Consider the following 19,867-nt stretch of genomic DNA (forward strand, 5'->3'; position numbering starts at 1 on the left):
CCCGAGCATGGTAGTGCCCGCTCATCACTAGTTACCAGTACTGAGCACCTGAGCATGGTAGTGCCCGCTCATCACTAGTTACCAGTACTGAGCACCTGAGCATGGTAGTGCCCGCTCATCACTAGTTACCAGTACTGAGCACCTGAGCATGGTAGTGCTCGCTCATCACTAGTTACCAGTACTGAGCACCTGAGCATGGTAGTGCCCGCTCATCACTAGTTACCAGTACTGAGCACCTGAGCATGGTAGTGCTCGCTCATCACTAGTTACCAGTACTGAGCACCTGAGCATGGTAGTGTCCGCTCATCACTAGTTACCAGTACTGAGCACCTGAGCATGTTAGTGCCCGCTCATCACTAGTTACCAGTACTGAGCACCCGAGCATGGTAGTGCCCACTCATCACTAGTTACCAGTACTGAGCACCCGAGCATGGTAGTGCCCGCTCATCACTAGTTACCAGTACTGAGCACCTGAGCATGGTAGTGCCCGCTCATCACTAGTTACCAGTACTGAGCACCCGAGCATGGTAGTGCCCGCTCATCACTAGTTACCAGTACTGAGCACCCGAGCATGGTAGTGCCCGCTCATCACTAGTTACCAGTACTGAGCCCCCGAGCATGGTAGTGCCCGCTCATCACTAGTTACCAGTACTGAGCACCCGAGCATGGTAGTGCCCGCTCATCACTAGATACGAGTACTGAGCACCCGAGCATGGTAGTGCCCGCTCATCACTAGTTACCAGTACTAACCACCCGAGCATGGTAGTGCCCGCTCATCACTAGTTACCAGTACTGAGCACCCGAGCATGGTAGTGCCCGCTCATCACTAGTTACCAGTACTGAGCACCCGAGCATGGTAGTGCCCGCTCATCACTAGTTACCAGTACTAACCACCCGAGCATGGTAGTGCCCGCTCATCACTAGTTACCAGTACTGAGCACCCGAGCATGGTAGTGCCCGCTCATCACTAGTTACCAGTACTGAGCCCCCGAGCATGGTAGTGCCCGCTCATCACTAGTTACCAGTACTGAGCCCCCGAGCATGGTAGTGCCCGCTCATCACTAGTTACCAGTACTGAGCACCCGAGCATGGTAGTGCCCGCTCATCACTAGATACGAGTACTGAGCACCCGAGCATGGTAGTGCCCGCTCATCACTAGTTACCAGTACTAACCACCCGAGCATGGTAGTGCCCGCTCATCACTAGTTACCAGTACTGAGCACCCGAGCATGGTAGTGCCCGCTCATCACTAGTTACCAGTACTGAGCACCCGAGCATGGTAGTGCCCGCTCATCACTAGTTACCAGTACTGAGCACCCGAGCATGGTAGTGCCCGCTCATCACTAGTTACCAGTACTGAGCCCCCGAGCATGGTAGTGCCCGCTCATCACTAGTTACCAGTACTGAGCACCCGAGCATGGTAGTGCCCGCTCATCACGTTACCAGTACTGAACACCTCAGCATGGTAGTGCCCGCTCATCACTAGTTACCAGTACTGAGCACCTGAGCATGGTAGTGCCCGCTCATCACTAGTTACCAGTACTGAGCACCTCAGCATGGTAGTGCCCGCTCATCACTAGTTACCAGTACTGAGCACCCGAGCATGGTAGTGCCCGCTCATCACTAGTTACTAGTACTGAGCACCCGAGCATGGTAGTGCCCACTCATCACTAGTTACGAGTACCGAGCACCTGAGCATGGTAGTGCCCGCTCATCACTAGTTACGAGTACTGAGCACCCGAGCATGGTAGTGCCCGCTCATCACTAGATACCAGTACTGAGCACCCGAGCATAGTAGTGCCCGCTCATCACTAGTTACCAGTACTGAGCACCCGAGCATGGTAGTGCCCACTCATCACTAGTTACGAGTACAGAGCACCCGAGCATGGTAGTGCCCGCTCATCACTAGTTGCCAGTACTGAGCACCCGAGCATGGTAGTGCTCACTCATCACTAGTTACCAGTACTGAGCACCCGAGCATGGTAGTGCCCGCTCATCACTAGTTATGAGTACCGAGCACCTGAGCATGGTAGTGCCCGCTCATCACTAGTTACCAGTACTGAGCACCCGAGCATGGTAGTGCCCGCTCATCACTAGTTACGAGTACTGAGCCCCCGAGCATGGTAGTGCCCGCTCATCACTAGTTACCAGTATTGAGCACCCGAGCATGGTAGTGCCCGCTCATCACTAGTTACCAGTACTGAGCACCCGGGCATGGTAGTGCCCGCTCATCACTAGTTATGAGTACCGAGCACCTGAGCATGGTAGTGCCCGCTCATCACTAGTTACCAGTACTGAGCACCCGAGCATGGTAGTGCCCGCTCATCACTAGTTACCAGTACTGAGCACCCGAGCATGGTAGTGCCCGCTCATCACTAGTTACCAGTAATGAGCACCTGAGCATGGTAGTGCCCGCTCATCACTAGTTACGAGTACAGAGCACCCGAGCATGGTAGTGCCCGCTCATCACTAGTTACCAGTACTGAGCACCCGAGCATGGTAGTGCCCACTCATCACTAGTTACCAGTACTGAGCACCCGAGCATGGTAGTGCCCGCTCATCACTAGTTACTAGTACAGAGCACCCGAGCATGGTAGTGCCCGCTCATCACTAGTTACGAGTACCGAGCACCTGAGCATGGTAGTGCCCGCTCATCACTAGTTACCAGTACTGAGCACCTGAGCATGGTAGTGCCCGCTCATCACTAGTTACCAGTACTGAGCACCTGAGCATGGTAGTGCTCGCTCATCACTAGTTACCAGTACTGAGCACCCGAGCATGGTAGTGCCCACTCATCACTAGTCACCAGTACTGAGCACCTGAGCATGGTAGTGCTCGCTCATCACTAGTTACCAGTACTGAGCACCCGAGCATGGTAGTGCCCGCTCATCACTAGTTACGAGTACTGAGCCCCCGAGCATGGTAGTGCCCGCTCATCACTAGTTACCAGTATTGAGCACCCGAGCATGGTAGTGCCCGCTCATCACTAGTTACCAGTACTGAGCACCCGGGCATGGTAGTGCCCGCTCATCACTAGTTATGAGTACCGAGCACCTGAGCATGGTAGTGCCCGCTCATCACTAGTTACCAGTACTGAGCACCCGAGCATGGTAGTGCCCGCTCATCACTAGTTACCAGTACTGAGCACCCGAGCATGGTAGTGCCCGCTCATCACTAGTTACCAGTAATGAGCACCTGAGCATGGTAGTGCCCGCTCATCACTAGTTACGAGTACAGAGCACCCGAGCATGGTAGTGCCCGCTCATCACTAGTTACCAGTACTGAGCACCCGAGCATGGTAGTGCCCACTCATCACTAGTTACCAGTACTGAGCACCCGAGCATGGTAGTGCCCGCTCATCACTAGTTACTAGTACAGAGCACCCGAGCATGGTAGTGCCCGCTCATCACTAGTTACGAGTACCGAGCACCTGAGCATGGTAGTCAGCTCGCTCCAGTGACCATATGTAAAAATTGCAAGATTTAAAGGGATTGGTCACCTTTTGAGAACTTTTTTTAATTAATTGCAGGTATTTGGGGCTAAATATCATTCTTGCAATTGAGTTTCATGAGCATTTGTTGCACTGTTTGTCTACTACAGTCTGTGTGTTGCACTGTCTATTGCTGGCCGTAGAATGAGTTAACTGAGAAACTATCAGCGAGCTTTGCAACTTTTTTTCTGAGCTCCTCTCAGCAGGGAAACAAATGAGCATGTGAAGAAAAATGGTGCAATGCCGTGGTTTCATGCGAGTGACGTTTGTCTTTGTTTCTCCGCAGCGCTCTCCCCTCTATGATGCATTGGGTGCGGACTCAGAAGCCGGGCGAAAGCGGAATCAACATCATAACGGCAGATTTTGTAGAATTAGGTGACTTTATCAGCACTGTCATCAGGCTAAACTATCTGCTGGATGAAGAAGACAACGCCACTTGATACAAATGCAAGAAACCTCCAAAAACATGAAATGCTGCAGTGTAATTGTCTTTGCGATGTCTTATTGTGCACAGGACTCTTCCTACAAATTCTCCATGTTGCTTAAGGTCCGTAATCCAGAAGTGAAATCATAGCAGATTCATTCCCGATCTCATAAAATTAAGTGTATGATAAACACTGCTGCTTTTATTCCTAAAACAGCGCCCCCCTTGTGCACAGGTTGCATGTGGTATTGCAGATCACCTCCACATATAACCTATAGACCAGGGTGGCGATGTGCTTTTATAAAAGAGAGCAGCCATGTTTTTCCAATCTTATAAAACCCCTTTAAAAATATCAGAGGTAAGAGGGTGCACTTATTTTATGTTATTTCATGGGATTTTTACTTTTCAACCAAAGTATTAATGATTTCAGTTTTGGGACTTTATTTAATGACTCATTTTGTCAGGTAGAATCTTGTGACTTTCCGATGATGTTTTTGTTTAGAGTTGTGCTATTTTTTTTTTATACACTTTTCTCTTTCGTTTCCATATATGGTTACAATCTATTGGATAAGCCCCGCCCATGTTCCGCCCACGAGGAGCAGCAAACTCTTACAAAATTGCTAACTTTCTATGTATAGAAGCCTGTCCTAAGGAAATCAATACCCACCCACAAGTAAATTATATAGCTCTCTCTACCACCCCCTATTGACAGAGTGATCTCTCGCTCCCTGGGCCAGGGAAGAAGCTCATGGATGATGTCACTGTCTCTTTACCATTTTTTTTTTTTTTTTTGAATGTTGGTTATTTAGACTTTCCAGTGAAGCAGCATCATGAGGGACAAACCCCTGGAAAACGGGGGGTGGCCCCGAAGAATAAAGTACAGAATATCACTTTAAAAGGCACAAGTATAGAAAAACAGAACCACTTACCTTTAAAAATAGCGCCACACCTGCCCACAGGTCATGTATGGTACTGCAGGTGAGAAACATTCATCTCAATGGTGCATTAATCCGGTACTAGACACAGTGGTCAGTGGTGCTGCAGTGTTTCCATGTTTTTGTAATCCTGTAAAGCCCCTTTAAGACATTTCATCCATTACCTTTGTTCAGAGCAGGAAATACGTGGGGTAGAGAGGGGAAAAGTGAATTCAGCATTTACACAGAGACCTATAGAATTCCCAGCACTCCAGGAATAGTGCCCACAGTGATATCACAGGGTTAGGATAGAGCACAGACGGATATCGCAGTACTAGGATAGTGCACACAGCGATATTACAGTACTAGGATAGTCCACACAGTGATATCACAGGGCTAGGATAGTGCACACAGCGATATTACAGTACTAGGATAGTCCACACAGTGATATCACAGGGTTAGGATAGTGCACACCGTGATATCACAGTACTAGGATAGTGCACACAGTGATATCACAGTACTAGGACAGTGCACACAGTGATATCACAGTACTAGGATAGTGCACACAGTGATATCGCAGTACTAGGATAGTCCCCACAGTGATATCACAGGGTTAGGATAGTGCACACAGTGATATCACAGTACTAGGATAGTGCACACAGTGATATCACAGGGTTAGGATAGAGCACAGACGGATATCGCAGTACTAGGATAGTCCCCACAGTGATATCACAGGGTTAGGATAGTGCACACGGTGATATCACAGTACTAGGATAGTGCACACAGTGATATCGCAGTACTAGGATAGTCCACACAGTGATATCGCAGTACTAGGATAGTGCACACAGTGATATCACAGTACTAGGATAGTGCACACAGTGATATCGCAGTACTAGGATAGTGCACACAGTGATATCGCAGTACTAGGATAGTCCCCACAGTGATATCACAGGGTTAGGATAGTGCACACAGTGATATCGCAGTACTAGGATAGTGCACACAGTGATATCACAGGGTTAGGATAGTGCACACAGTGATATCGCAGTACTAGGATAGTGCACACAGTGATATCACAGTGCTAGGATAGTGCACACAGTGATATCGCAGTACTAGGATAGTGCACACAGTGATATCACAGTACTAGGATAGTGCACACAGTGATATCGCAGTACTAGGATAGTGCACACAGTGATATCACAGGGTTAGGATAGTGCACACAGTGATATCGCAGTACTAGGACAGTGCACACAGTGATATCACAGTACTAGGATAGTGCACACAGTGATATCACAGTGCTAGGATAGTGCACACAGTGATATCGCAGTACTAGGATAGTCCACACAGTGATATCACAGTACTAGGATAGTGCACACAGTGATATCACAGTACTAGGACAGTGCACACAGTGATATCACAGTACTAGGATAGTCCACACAGTGATATCACAGTACTAGGATAGTGCACACAGTGATATCGCAGTACTAGGATAGTGCACACAGTGATATCACAGTACTAGGACAGTGCACACAGTGATATCACAGTACTAGGATAGTGCACACAGTGATATCACAGTACTAGGATAGTCCACACAGTGATATCACAGTACTAGGATAGTGCACACAGTGATATCGCAGTACTAGGATAGTGCACACAGTGATATCATAGTGCTAGGATAGTGCACACAGTGATATCGCAGTACTAGGATAGTCCACACAGTGATATCATAGTGCTAGGATAGTCCACACAGTGATATCGCAGTACTAGGATAGTGCACACAGTGATATCGCAGTACTAGGATAGTGCACACAGTGATATCGCAGTACTAGGATAGTGCACACAGTGATGTCACAGGGTTAGGATAGTGCACACAGTGATATCGCAGTACTAGGATAGTGCACACAGTTATATCACAGTACTAGGATAGTGCACACAGTGATATCGCAGTACTAGGATAGTGCACACAGTGATATCGCAGTACTAGGATAGTGCACACAGTGATGTCACAGGGTTAGGATAGTGCACACAGTGATATCGCAGTACTAGGACAGTGCACACAGTGATATCACAGTACTAGGATAGTGCACACAGTGATATCACAGTGCTAGGATAGTGCACACAGTGATATCGCAGTACTAGGATAGTCCACACAGTGATATCACAGTACTAGGATAGTGCACACAGTGATATCACAGTACTAGGACAGTGCACACAGTGATATCACAGTACTAGGATAGTCCACACAGTGATATCACAGTACTAGGATAGTGCACACAGTGATATCGCAGTACTAGGATAGTGCACACAGTGATATCACAGTACTAGGACAGTGCACACAGTGATATCACAGTACTAGGATAGTGCACACAGTGATATCACAGTACTAGGATAGTCCACACAGTGATATCACAGTACTAGGATAGTGCACACAGTGATATCGCAGTACTAGGATAGTGCACACAGTGATATCATAGTGCTAGAATAGTGCACACAGTGATATCGCAGTACTAGGATAGTCCACACAGTGATATCATAGTGCTAGGATAGTCCACACAGTGATATCGCAGTACTAGGATAGTGCACACAGTGATATCGCAGTACTAGGATAGTGCACACAGTGATATCGCAGTACTAGGATAGTGCACACAGTGATGTCACAGGGTTAGGATAGTGCACACAGTGATATCGCAGTACTAGGATAGTGCACACAGTTATATCACAGTACTAGGATAGTGCACACAGTGATATCGCAGTACTAGGATAGTGCACACAGTGATATCGCAGTACTAGGATAGTGCACACAGTGATATCGCAGTACTAGGACAGTGCACACAGTGATATCGCAGTACTAGGATAGTGCACACAGTGATATCGCAGTACTAGGATAGTGCACACAGGGATATCACAGTACTAGCATAGTGCACACAGTGATATCGCAGTACTAGGATAGTGCACACAGTGATATCACAGTACTAGGATAGTGCACACAGTGATATCGCAGTACTAGGATAGTGCACACAGTGATATCGCAGTACTAGGATAGTGCACACAGTGATATCGCAGTACTAGGATAGTGCACACGGTGATATCACAGTACTAGGATAGTGCACACAGTGATATCGCAGTACTAGGATAGTGCACACAGTGATGTCCAAGTACTAGGATAGTGCACACAGGGATATCAGAGTGCTACTATAGTGCACACAGGGATATCACAGTGCTAGGATAGTGCACACAGTGATATCGCAGTACTAGGATAGTGCACACAGTGATATCGCAGTACTAGGATAGTGCACACAGTGATATCACAGTACTAGGATAGTGCACACAGTGATATCACAGTACTAGGATAGTCCACACAGTGATATCACAGTACTAGGATAGTGCACACAGTGATATCAGAGTGCTAGGATAGTGCACACAGTGATATCACAATGCTAGGATAGTGCACACAGGGATATCACAATGCTAGGATAGTGCACACAGGGATATCACAGTACTAGCATAGTGCACACAGTGATATCATAGTGCTAGGATAGTGCACACAGTGATATCACAGTACTAGGATAGTGCACACAGGGATATCACAGTGCTACTATAGTGCACACAGTGATATAACATTACTAGGATAGTGCACACAGTGATATAACATTACTAGGATAGTGCACACAGGGATATAACATTACTAGGATAGTGCACACAGTGATGTCACAGTGCTACTATAGTGCACACAGTGATATAACATTACTAGGATAGTGCACACAGTGATATAACATTACTAGGATAGTGCACACAGTGATATAACATTACTAGGATAGTGCACACAGTGATATAACATTACTAGGATAGTGCACACAGTGATGTCACAATACAAGGTGATGTCATAGCACAGAACAAATGCACAAAGTGATGTCACACTAGTAGATTAATGCACAAATTGCTGGTATATCAGGGACAATGTGCACTCTGATGTCATAATACTGGAATAATGCGCTGATGGTTCAACTGTACAGGGATAACGCACAACGATGTCCCGATACTGGGATCATGCACACAGTGACGTTCCAGAACTCTGATAATGCACACAGTGATGTCACTGTCCATAGTGCACGTCATAACATAAAGCACAGACACTGTGCACACAAGAAGGATCACGGTGCAACATCCCAGTGATGGGGGGAGCATGACATCACAGCACAAGAATCAAGAAATGACGAGGAGAAGGGACCATGCCGTCTGGCAATCCTCAGACCTTCACATCTGATGGGGGGTGACATGGTGAGAGGAGACCACACGGGGGATAGGGTGTGACATGGTGAGAGGAGACCACACGGGGAGTATGACCCCTAAATCCACACTGCTGCCCACATAGCCTGTATTACTAATTTCCTGCGCCCCATTATTCCCTATAAACAGTCAGGGCTGCTCCTCTGAGAGGCTTCCACTATTGATGTAGGTATTGTGCTTGCTCTGGGGTTGCCATGGTAGCATCAACAGATTAAGATTGTCCTGTTACATTTTCTGGCATTGTATCATGTCACCACTTATAAGAACACATCCTTAAGAGTGGTGGCCACATGATGAGATGTCCATACACAGAACCAATCGATAAAGTCACCATGGTGACCCCAGAGCAAGCACAATACCAAAAACTTTAAAAAAAACCTGAAACATTAGGAATCCTTTTACCCTGATGGTCGGGTTCGAAGGACAGTCCCATGAAAGTGGAGCCTGTTGGCAGATCTGCCGCCTTCATCCTCAGTGCCATGCGCGTCTGACTGTGTGCGTTAGTCTCGTATATTTATTACGTCAGTCATCAATCCTGCGCCTTGAATATAATTCATGATATTAGAGCTCAGTATTTAAAATGCAAAAAATCCATCAACTTTTCCATTTCAAAGAATAAAGTGAATGAAAAATGCTTTAAAAACTCACAATTATTTATTTTTTCCTCTTTTTTTCCCCTTATTCACTTTTTGTATTTGTTTATGTGGCTAAGTCTATCATTTACATAATATGTTTCATGTTTGGAAACTTTTCTGATACAATGTTTCACACAACCATTGTAAAATTCTGTCCTCTTATACTCACCACTAGGGGGAGCTCACTCAATGGGAATATATAGAGGTCTCATTGAACTATTTGCAGCTATCGCCTCCTAGTGGTGACCACTATCAGAGACAATTTTATTGTTTAACTCATGGCAGTGTCAATGGAAAAAGAGGACATGGAGCTTTATATAAGAAAATTGGAGCGTCAGATTATATATATATATATATATATATATATATATATATATATAATGAAACTACCATAGCAAAGAAAGATATTGGAGGAGGCAGTCACACCTCGGCCCAGGCACATACATAGGGTGAAAGATTCTTACATAAGGGGACAGAAGCATTATAATATAAACTATTATACTTCATGTGTCACTAGAAAAAATAACCTTATTCACATATAGTAACAAAATCACATAGGTGCTATAAATAATATATATGCATTGTCTTGTGTCCAGCGGTGTATCTTCCATTGAAGCTTATCATGTAATTCTGTCAGCTCCCCCTAGTGGTGGCTGCAGACAGAATGTTATCATGTATCTCTGTATACAGGGAGCTCCCCCTAGTGGTGGCTGCAGACAGAATGTTATCATGTATCTCTGTATACAGGGAGCTCCCCCTAGTGGTGGCTGCAGACAGAATGTTATCATGTATCTCTGTATACAGGGAGCTCCCCCTAGTGGTGGCTGCAGACAGAATGTTATCATGTATCTCTGTATACAGGGAGCTCCCCCTAGTGGTGGCTGCAGACAGGATCTTATCATGTATCTCTGTATACAGGGAGCTCCCCCTAGTGGTGGCTGCAGACAGAATCTTACCATGTATCTCTGTATACAGGGAGCTCCCCCTAGTGGTGACTGCAGACAGGATCTTACCATGTATCTCTGTATACAGGGAGCTCCCCCTAGTGGTGACTGTAGACAGGATCTTACCATGTATCTCTGTATACAGGGAACTCCCCCTAGTGGTGGCTGCAGACAGGATCTTATCATGTATCTCTGTATACAGGGAGCTCCCCCTAGTGGTGGCTGCAGACAGGATCTTATCATGTATCTCTGTATACAGGGAGCTCCCCCTAGTGGTGGCTGTAGACAGGATCTTATCATGTATCTCTGTATACAGGGAGCTCCCCCTAGTGGTGACTGTAGACAGGATCTTATCATGTATCTCTGTATACAGGGAGCTCCCCCTAGTGGTGGCTGTAGACAGGATCTTATCATGTATCTCTGTATACAGGGAGCTCCCCCTAGTGGTGGCTGCAGACAGGATCTTATCATGTATCTCTGTATACAGGGAGCTCCCCCTAGTGGTGGCTGCAGACAGGATCTTATCATGTATCTCTGTATACAGGGAGCTCCCCCTAGTGGTCACTTTTATTAGCTTCTATTGTAAGGTTTTACTTTATGAAAAGATGGAGAGAGGTTGGAGCTCTTTATATGATACCTGAAGCTGCATTTTGATATGATGTTATACCTGTGAATGTCCCTTTCCAAACACAATCAAATGTGATCGGCTTACGGGGTATTTTTTTGACTCCTTCACATAGTCAAATGATGTAGATGGCTGATGGGTATTATATCATATACAGAACCCTTTATATATCAAAACACACCAGGACTGAGATGTGACTGCGACCTCTGAGATTTATGTAACTCAATCACGGTGTAACACGTTTTGCCTTCTCTGTAGCAACGTCCCCCAATCTGTGGCAAAACTTCACGCTTCTGGTTATTTACTTCATTACAAATTTGCATGTAGCAAGGAATATTTCCTGTATTTTGTCACGTGCGTTATACAAGCCTCCATGATAAGAAATGTATCCAGCAGAAAAACAAGTTTTCAGAGATCGACTAATCTCTCCTTACATGAAATAGTGACATCATCATAGTGACATCATCATCATCATCATAGTGACATCATCATCATCATAGTGACATCCTCATCATCATCATAGTGACATCATCATCATAGTGATGTCATCATCATCATAGTGACATCATCATCATCATATTGATATCATCATCATCATAGTGACATCATCATCATCATAGTGACATCATCATCATCATAGTGACATCATCATCATCATCATAGTGACATCATCATCATCATAGTGACATCATCATCATCATAGTGACATCATCATCATCATAGTGATATCATCATCATCATAGTGACATCATCATCATCATAGTGACATCATCATCATCATAGTGACATCATCATCATCATCACAGTGACATCATCATCATCAACATAGTGACATCCTCATCATCATAGTGACATCATCATCATCATAGTGACATCATCATCATCATAGTGACATCATCATCATCATAGTGACATCATCATCATCATAGTGACATCATCATCATCATCACAGTGACATCATCATCATCAACATAGTGACATCCTCATCATCATAGTGACATAATCATTATCATAGTGATATCATCATCATCATCATAGTGACATCATCATCATCATAGTGACATCATCATCATCATCATAGTGACATCATCATCATCATAGTGACATCATCATCATCATAGTGACATCCTCATCATCATAGTGACATCATCATCATCATAGTGATATCATCATCATCATAGTGACATCATCATCATCATCATCATAGTGACATCATCATCATCATAGTGACATCATCATCATCATAGTGACATCATCATCATCATAGTGATATCATCATCATCATAGTGACATCCTCATCATCATAGTGACATCCTCATCATCATAGTGACATCATCATCATCATAGTGACATCATCATCATCATAGTGACATCATCATCATCATCACAGTGACATCATCATCATCAACATAGTGACATCCTCATCATCATAGTGACATAATCATTATCATAGTGATATCATCATTATCATCATAGTGACATCATCATCATCATAGTGACATCATCATCATAGTGACATCTTCATCATCATAGTGACATCATCATCATAGTGACATCATCATAGTGACATCATCATCATCATAGTGACATCATCATCATAGTGACATCTTCATCATCATAGTGACATCATCATCATAGTGACATCATCATAGTGACATCCTCATCATCATAGTGACATCATCATCATCATAGTGACATCATCATCATCATCATAGTGACATCATCATCATCATAGTGACATCCTCATCATCATAGTGACATAATCATTATCATAGTGATATCATCATCATCATCATAGTGACATCATCATCATCATAGTGACATCATCATCATCATAGTGACATCATCATCATAGTGACATCTTCATCATCATAGTGACATCCTCATCATTATAGTGACATCATCATCATCATAGTGACATCATCATCATCATCATAGTGACATCATCATCATCATCATAGTGACATCCTCATCATTATAGTGACATCCTCATCATCATAGTGACATCCTCATCATCATAGAGACATCCTCATCATCATAGTGACATCATCATCATCATCATCATCATAGTGACATCCTCATCATCATAGAGACATCATCATCATCATAGTGATATCATCATCATCATAGTGACATCATCATCATCATAGAGACATCATCCTCATCATAGTGACATCATCATCATCATCATCATCATAGTGACATCCTCATCATCATAGTGACATCCTCATCATCATAGTGACATCCTCATCATCATAGTGACATCATCATCATCATAGTGACATCCTCATCATCATAGTGACATCCTCATCATCATAGTGATATCATCATCATCATAGTGACATCATCATCATCATAGTGATATCATCATCATCATAGTGACATCATCATCATCATAGTGATATCATCATCATCATAGTGACATCATCATCATCATAGTGACATCCTCATCATCATAGTGACATAATTATCATAGAGACATCCTCATCATCATAGTGATATCATCATCATCATAGTGACATCATCATCATCATAGTGATATCATCATCATCATAGTGACATCATCATCATCATAGTGACATCCTCATCATCATAGTGACATCCTCATCATCATAGTGATATCATCATCATCATCATAGTGACATCCTCATCATCATAGTGACATCATCATCATCATCATAGTGACATCCTCATCATCATAGTGACATCATCATAGTGACTTCCTCAACATCATAGTGACATTATCTTCATCATCATAATGACATCCTCATCATCATAGTGACATCATCATCGTGATGATATCATCATCATCATCATAGTGACATCCTCATCATCATAGTGACGACATCATCATCATCATAGTGACATCATCATCATCGTGATGACATCATCATCATCATCATAGTGACATCCTCATCATCATAGTGACATCCTCATCATCATAGTGACATCATCATCATCATAGTGACATCATCATAGTGACATCCTCATCATCATAGTGACATCATCATAGTGACATCATCATAGTGACATCATCATAGTGACATCATCATAGTGACATCCTCATCATCATAGTGACATCATCATAGTGACATAATCATCATCATAGTGACATAATCATCATCATAGTGACATCCTCATCATCATAGTGACATCCTCATCATCATAGAATCATGGAATCCTCATCTTCGAGTAGTTTGTGGCGTTTTGCACCATTATTTATTGCCTTCATTCTGCTCAATGGCCAATACATTTATTATTTCCATATTTTTAAAAAAACTTTTTCTTAGCTCTTTTCTTTCGTTTTGAGTTTAGTATCTGATAAATGCCTTATACTGGATGACCCTTGGGCTGCAGTCAGAAGAAATGATCTTTAAGCTTTTATCTTAAATTGACAAATGCGCAAACGTAAAACTTCTACTTCTTTTCCTGAGAATGTAACACGCACATCGGTGTTCGGAATTCAACGTTTTTCTTGTACAATTTGTAAAATAATTTGACAATTTATTTTTTTATCATTTTGAAGATGGAGATCTGTAATTTAATTTCCCTTTCTTTGTGTATTTTAATAAGAATTTTATGCAAATATTATTTAGACGCACTTAAAGAGCAACACCCCCAAATATATATAAGAAATGAAAATCTGACAAAGATATTTACATTTTTTTTTCACTATAGAGTAAACACTATAGAATTGATCTGAATATTTTTGATCTCTTTATAGCGAGGCAGATCTGGGCGAGGGGAGGAAATTGCCGTCCAGCTTTACCGGAAACAGATATAACCAAGACATAGCTGAACATAGCTAGCTGATATTTATTAATTCTGTGTTGAGATTTATCTCTTAGCGCTACATAGTGGTCATAACCGCTAAATTAATTTATTAAGTTACATAATAAAATTCTGTTACCAACAGTCACCACTAGATGGAGCTAATATCATACTGTTTTATTGATTACTAGCTGTACTACCCGGCTTCGCCCGGGTTAATAACTGCTGTTAACAAAATAGAATGTATTAACAAAAATGTATTCTGCACACAAACACCACAAAACAAATAGATATAAATGTAATTATAATGTCTGTCTCCCCCTCTGTATATATCTCTCTGTCTCTCTCTCTATCTCTTTGTCTGTCTGTCTCTTTCCCTGTCTGTCTCTAACTGTCTCTGTCTCTTTTTCCGTCTGTCTCAATCTTTTTCCCTGTCTGTCTATCTATCTCTGTCACTTTCCCTGTCTGTCTCTTTCCCTCTCTTTCCCTGTCTGTCTCTTTCCCTCTGTCTCTTTCCCTGTGTCTGTCTCTTTGTCTGTCTCTTTACCTGTCTTTGTCTGTCTCTTTCCCTGTCTGTCTCTTTCCCTTTCTTTCCTGTCTTTTTACCTGTGTCTGTCTCTGTCTCTTTGTCTGCGTCTGTCTCTTTACCTGTCTGTGTCTGTCTCTTAACCTGTCTCTCTCTTTCCCTCTCTTTCCCTGTCTGTCTCTTTCCCTGTCAGTCTGTCTCTTTGTCTGTGTCTGTCTCTTTGTGTCTGTCTTTTACCCTGTCTATGTCTGTTTCTTACCCTGTCTGTGTCTGCCTCTTTCCCTGTCTGTGTCTGTCTCTTATCCTGGCTGCATTGTGACACACCAACATTCCATATAAGGGCATGGCTGCGCATTCTTCTGAAGTTCTGGCTGCACTGTGGCTCCCAGCTCCATTCTCTTTAATGGAGGCAGGTTTTTTGTCGAATAACTGTAAAGCACGGGGTTAAAATTTCCCCTCAAAACATAGCCTATGACGCTCTCGGGGTCCAGAAGTGTGTGCAAAATTTTGTGGCTGTAGCTGCGACGGTGCAGATGCCAATCCCGGACACACACACACACACACACACACACATACATACACACATTCAGCTTTATATATAAGATAAAATTACGTAAGGTGCTCCCCCTAATGGTGTCTGCAGACAGTATCTTATGTATCTCTTTATACAGGGAGCTCCCCCTAGTGGTGACTGCAGACAGGATCTTATCATGTATCTCTGTATACAGGGAGCTCCCCCTAGTGGTGACTTCAGACATAATCTTATCATGTATCTCTGTATACAGGGAGCTCCCCCTAGTGGTGGCTGCAGACAGGATCTTATCATGTATCTCTGTATACAGGGAGCTCCCCCTAGTGGTGACTTCAGACAGAATCTTATCATGTATCTCTGTATACAGGGAGCTCCCCCTAGTGGTGGCTGCAGACAGGATCTTATCATGTATCTCTGTATACAGGGAGCTCCCCCTAGTGGTGGCTGCAGACAGAATCTTATCATGTATCTCTGTATACAGGGAGCTCCCCCTAGTGGTGACTGCAGACAGAATCTTATCATGTATCTCTGTATACAGGGAGCTCCCCCTAGTGGTGGCTGCAGACAGAATCTTATCATGTATCTCTGTATACAGGGAGCTCCCCCTAGTGGTGGCTGCAGACAGAATCTTATCATGCTCCCCCTAAAGTTCTATCTAAAAATATATGATAAATATATGTTTTCACTTTCAGGGGATTTGCTCTTTAAACGTTTCTGTGCTTTAGGATATTGTATTATTCTTTCATTAGAAAGAAGAAAATGTAAGATTATCATGATGAATATGTGGCCTATTTTTTTTGTGAATGTTTCTCAGTTGATGTTGAGGATTTGTTGTTACAGTAAATTTTGCATTAGATTTATCCTATCAAACTTCATTGTAAGATATGTAAAAAAAAAATGTTTTTTTTGTTTTTTTACTTTCAACTGACTTTCAAAATTGGGTTTATTTTCTGTATTATTGTTGCGATCTTGCTGTTTTGATATTGCTGACTATAGTGCGGGAAAAAAGAAAATCCCCTTAAGCTATCAGGAAAAAAAAAGATACTTTATGCAGCACAACATTCTGAGTTTTGTAAGTTTATTTGTGTCGTTTTGTAAATATTGAAAATATATTTTTGTCCAATGGAGAAAGAAAATGTAAAAAGAAAAAAAAAATATCTTAACAGAAAAGGTTAGTCTTGTTGAACCTGCCTTAAATTATGGACCTACTGTGAATGCTCTGCGGGTGCCGGACGTGTGCGGAAAACCAGACAATTTGGAAAGTTAATTTAAAATTTAAATTTAGAAATTAATTTAAAAATTAAAAAAAATAGATAAATATTAGCAAAAATATTATCCAAAAATAATGCAGTCAAAATGAAAAACTTCTTTTTTGAAGATCCAGATTTCTGTCAATTTTTTTTTCAATTTCAAGAAACTTTGTGCCCCTGCAGAGATTGGGAGAGGGGGCAATTATTTAATTTTTATTTTATTTTTTATTTTATTTTTTAATTTATTATTTTATTTATTTTTATAAAGAAAACACTGTTTTGTGGAGATTGGGAGAGGGGGAAATTATTTAATTTTTTATTTTTATTTTTTTATTTTATTTTTAATTTATTATTTTTATTTTATTTATTTTTATAAAAAAAACACTGTTTTGTGGAGACAGGGAGAGGGGGCAATTATTTAATTTTTTATTTTTATTTTTTTTATTTTATTTTTAATTTATTATTTTTATTTTATTTATTTTTATAAAGAAAACACTGTTTTGTGGAGACAGGGAGAGGGGGCAATTATTTAATTTTTTATTTTTATTTTATTTTTTATTTTATTTTTTATTTATTATTTTTATTTTATTTATTTTTATAAAGAAAACACTGTTTTGTGGAGATTGGGAGAGGGGGCAATTATTTAATTTTTTATTTTTATTTTTTATTTTATTTTTAATTTATTATTTTTATTTTATTCATTTTTATAAAGAAAACACTGTTTTGTGGAGACAGGGAGAGGGGGCAATTATTTAATTTTTTATTTTTATTTTATTTTTTATTTATTATTTTTATTTTATTTATTTTTATAAAGAAAACACTGTTTTGTGGAGACTGGGAGAGGAGGCAATTATTTAATTTTTTTTTTTATTTTATTTTTTAATTTTATTTCATTTATTTTTATAAAGAAAACACTATTTTGTGGTCAGATCTTTAAGAAATGTAGCACAACCAACTTGCTCTATAAGCACAAAAATAATTAATTTTAGAGGGCCATCACAGAGGGGAAAATTAGTTGAATAATGGGGGTCCTGGGGGCCGGATTTGGGGTGGTCAGAGGTCAAGGTCCTAAGGACTCTCATCTTAAAGGGCTCGTAGGAGGAGATGATCTTTTCATGAATGGACAGAACCCACAATAGTCTATATCTTCACTTATTATCACCAGGATTCTGTTATTTTTTGGAATTTCCCATATGTGGGTAAATGGCCGGCACGCGGAGGCATCTGCAGAGCATCGCACCCTGGAGTCAGAACGTTCTGTGACTTGGCCTCTCGTGGTGAGTTGCGTTGACGTCTTGTAGTATTTCGGTAGCTGTCAGTGTGAGATCGCGCTTGAGTGTGAGTGTCTGTCTCTGGTAAACAAGGCTGTGCCTTTTCTTTAGGAACCAGTAAGTGTAAATGTAACAAAAACAAAACGCAACATAATGAATAATATCTGTGAATTTCTATGATGAGAATGTGCATTCAATGTAAGAATTTGTATTCAGTGAAAAGTGTCAATAAACTTGGTACTTGTATCCGCCCGTCCTGCGCTGAGGTTTTTTTTTTGGGTGGAAAATAGGGACCATATACCTCCTATGAGGTGCCATATAGATAAGTATCTCTCTATAAAACATGAGTCTTGTTGTATCAGTGGTAATTGTGGGGGGTGACTGAGGGACATAAATGTGCATAATCTTGATAAATATTTCCCCCATCCTGGTAGATTTGTCCCCATTCTGGTATATCTGTCCCCCATCCTGATTTATTTGTCCCATCCTGGTATAGGTGTTCCTATCCTGGTACATATGCCTCCATCCTGGTATATATGTCCTTCATCCAGGTATATTTGTCCTCATTGAGGTATATATGTACCCAATCCTGGCTTATACAGTCATATGAAAAAGTTTGGGCACCCCTATTAATGTTAACCTTTTTTCTTTATAACAATTTGGGTTTTTGCTATTTCAGTTTCATATATCTAATAACTGATGGACTGAGTAATATTTCTGGATTGAAATGAGGATTATTGTACTAACAGAAAATGTGCAATCCGCATATAAACAAAATTTGACCGGTGCAAAAGTATGGGCACCCTTATCAATTTCTTGATTTGAACACTCCTAACTACTTTTTACTGACTTACTGAAGCACTAAATTGGTTTTGTAACCTCATTGAGCTTTGACCTTCATAGGCAGGTGTATCCAATCATGAGAAAAGGTATTTAAGGTGGCCACTTGCAAGTTGTTCTCCTATTTGAATCTCCTATGAAGATTGGCATCATGGGCTCCTCAAAACAACTCTCAAATGATCTGAAAACAAAGATTATTCAGCATAGTTGTTCAGGGGAAGGTACAAAAAGTTGTCTCAGAGTTTCCACTGTGAGGGACATAGTAAGGAAATGGAAGAACACAGGTACAGGTCTTGTTAAGCCCAGAAGTGGCAGGCCAAGAAAAATATCAGAAAGGCAGAGAAGAAGAATGGTGAGAACA

The 19,867-nt window shown here is 41.8% G+C and overlaps 1 protein-coding gene across 2 annotated transcripts in view; it reads left to right on the top strand.

The window, feature by feature from the left end:
* The window catches only part of PLCXD3 (phosphatidylinositol specific phospholipase C X domain containing 3), a 142,331-nt gene that overhangs the window by 100,267 nt on the left and 22,197 nt on the right, over positions 1 to 19,867 (top strand). The window contains exon 3 of one of the 2 annotated variants that reach the window (XM_075343699.1): positions 3,777 to 5,579. The exons of the other annotated variant lie outside the window; for it this stretch is intronic. Within the exon in view, the coding sequence (XP_075199814.1) occupies positions 3,777 to 3,930 (154 nt within the window). The 3' untranslated portion in view covers positions 3,931 to 5,579. Of the gene's footprint in view, positions 1 to 3,776; positions 5,580 to 19,867 lie in introns of those variants that run through there. 2 annotated transcript variants of the gene reach the window in all.

Source organism: Anomaloglossus baeobatrachus, chromosome 1 (assembly GCF_048569485.1).
Source record: "Anomaloglossus baeobatrachus isolate aAnoBae1 chromosome 1, aAnoBae1.hap1, whole genome shotgun sequence".
NCBI lineage: Eukaryota > Metazoa > Chordata > Amphibia > Anura > Aromobatidae > Anomaloglossus > Anomaloglossus baeobatrachus.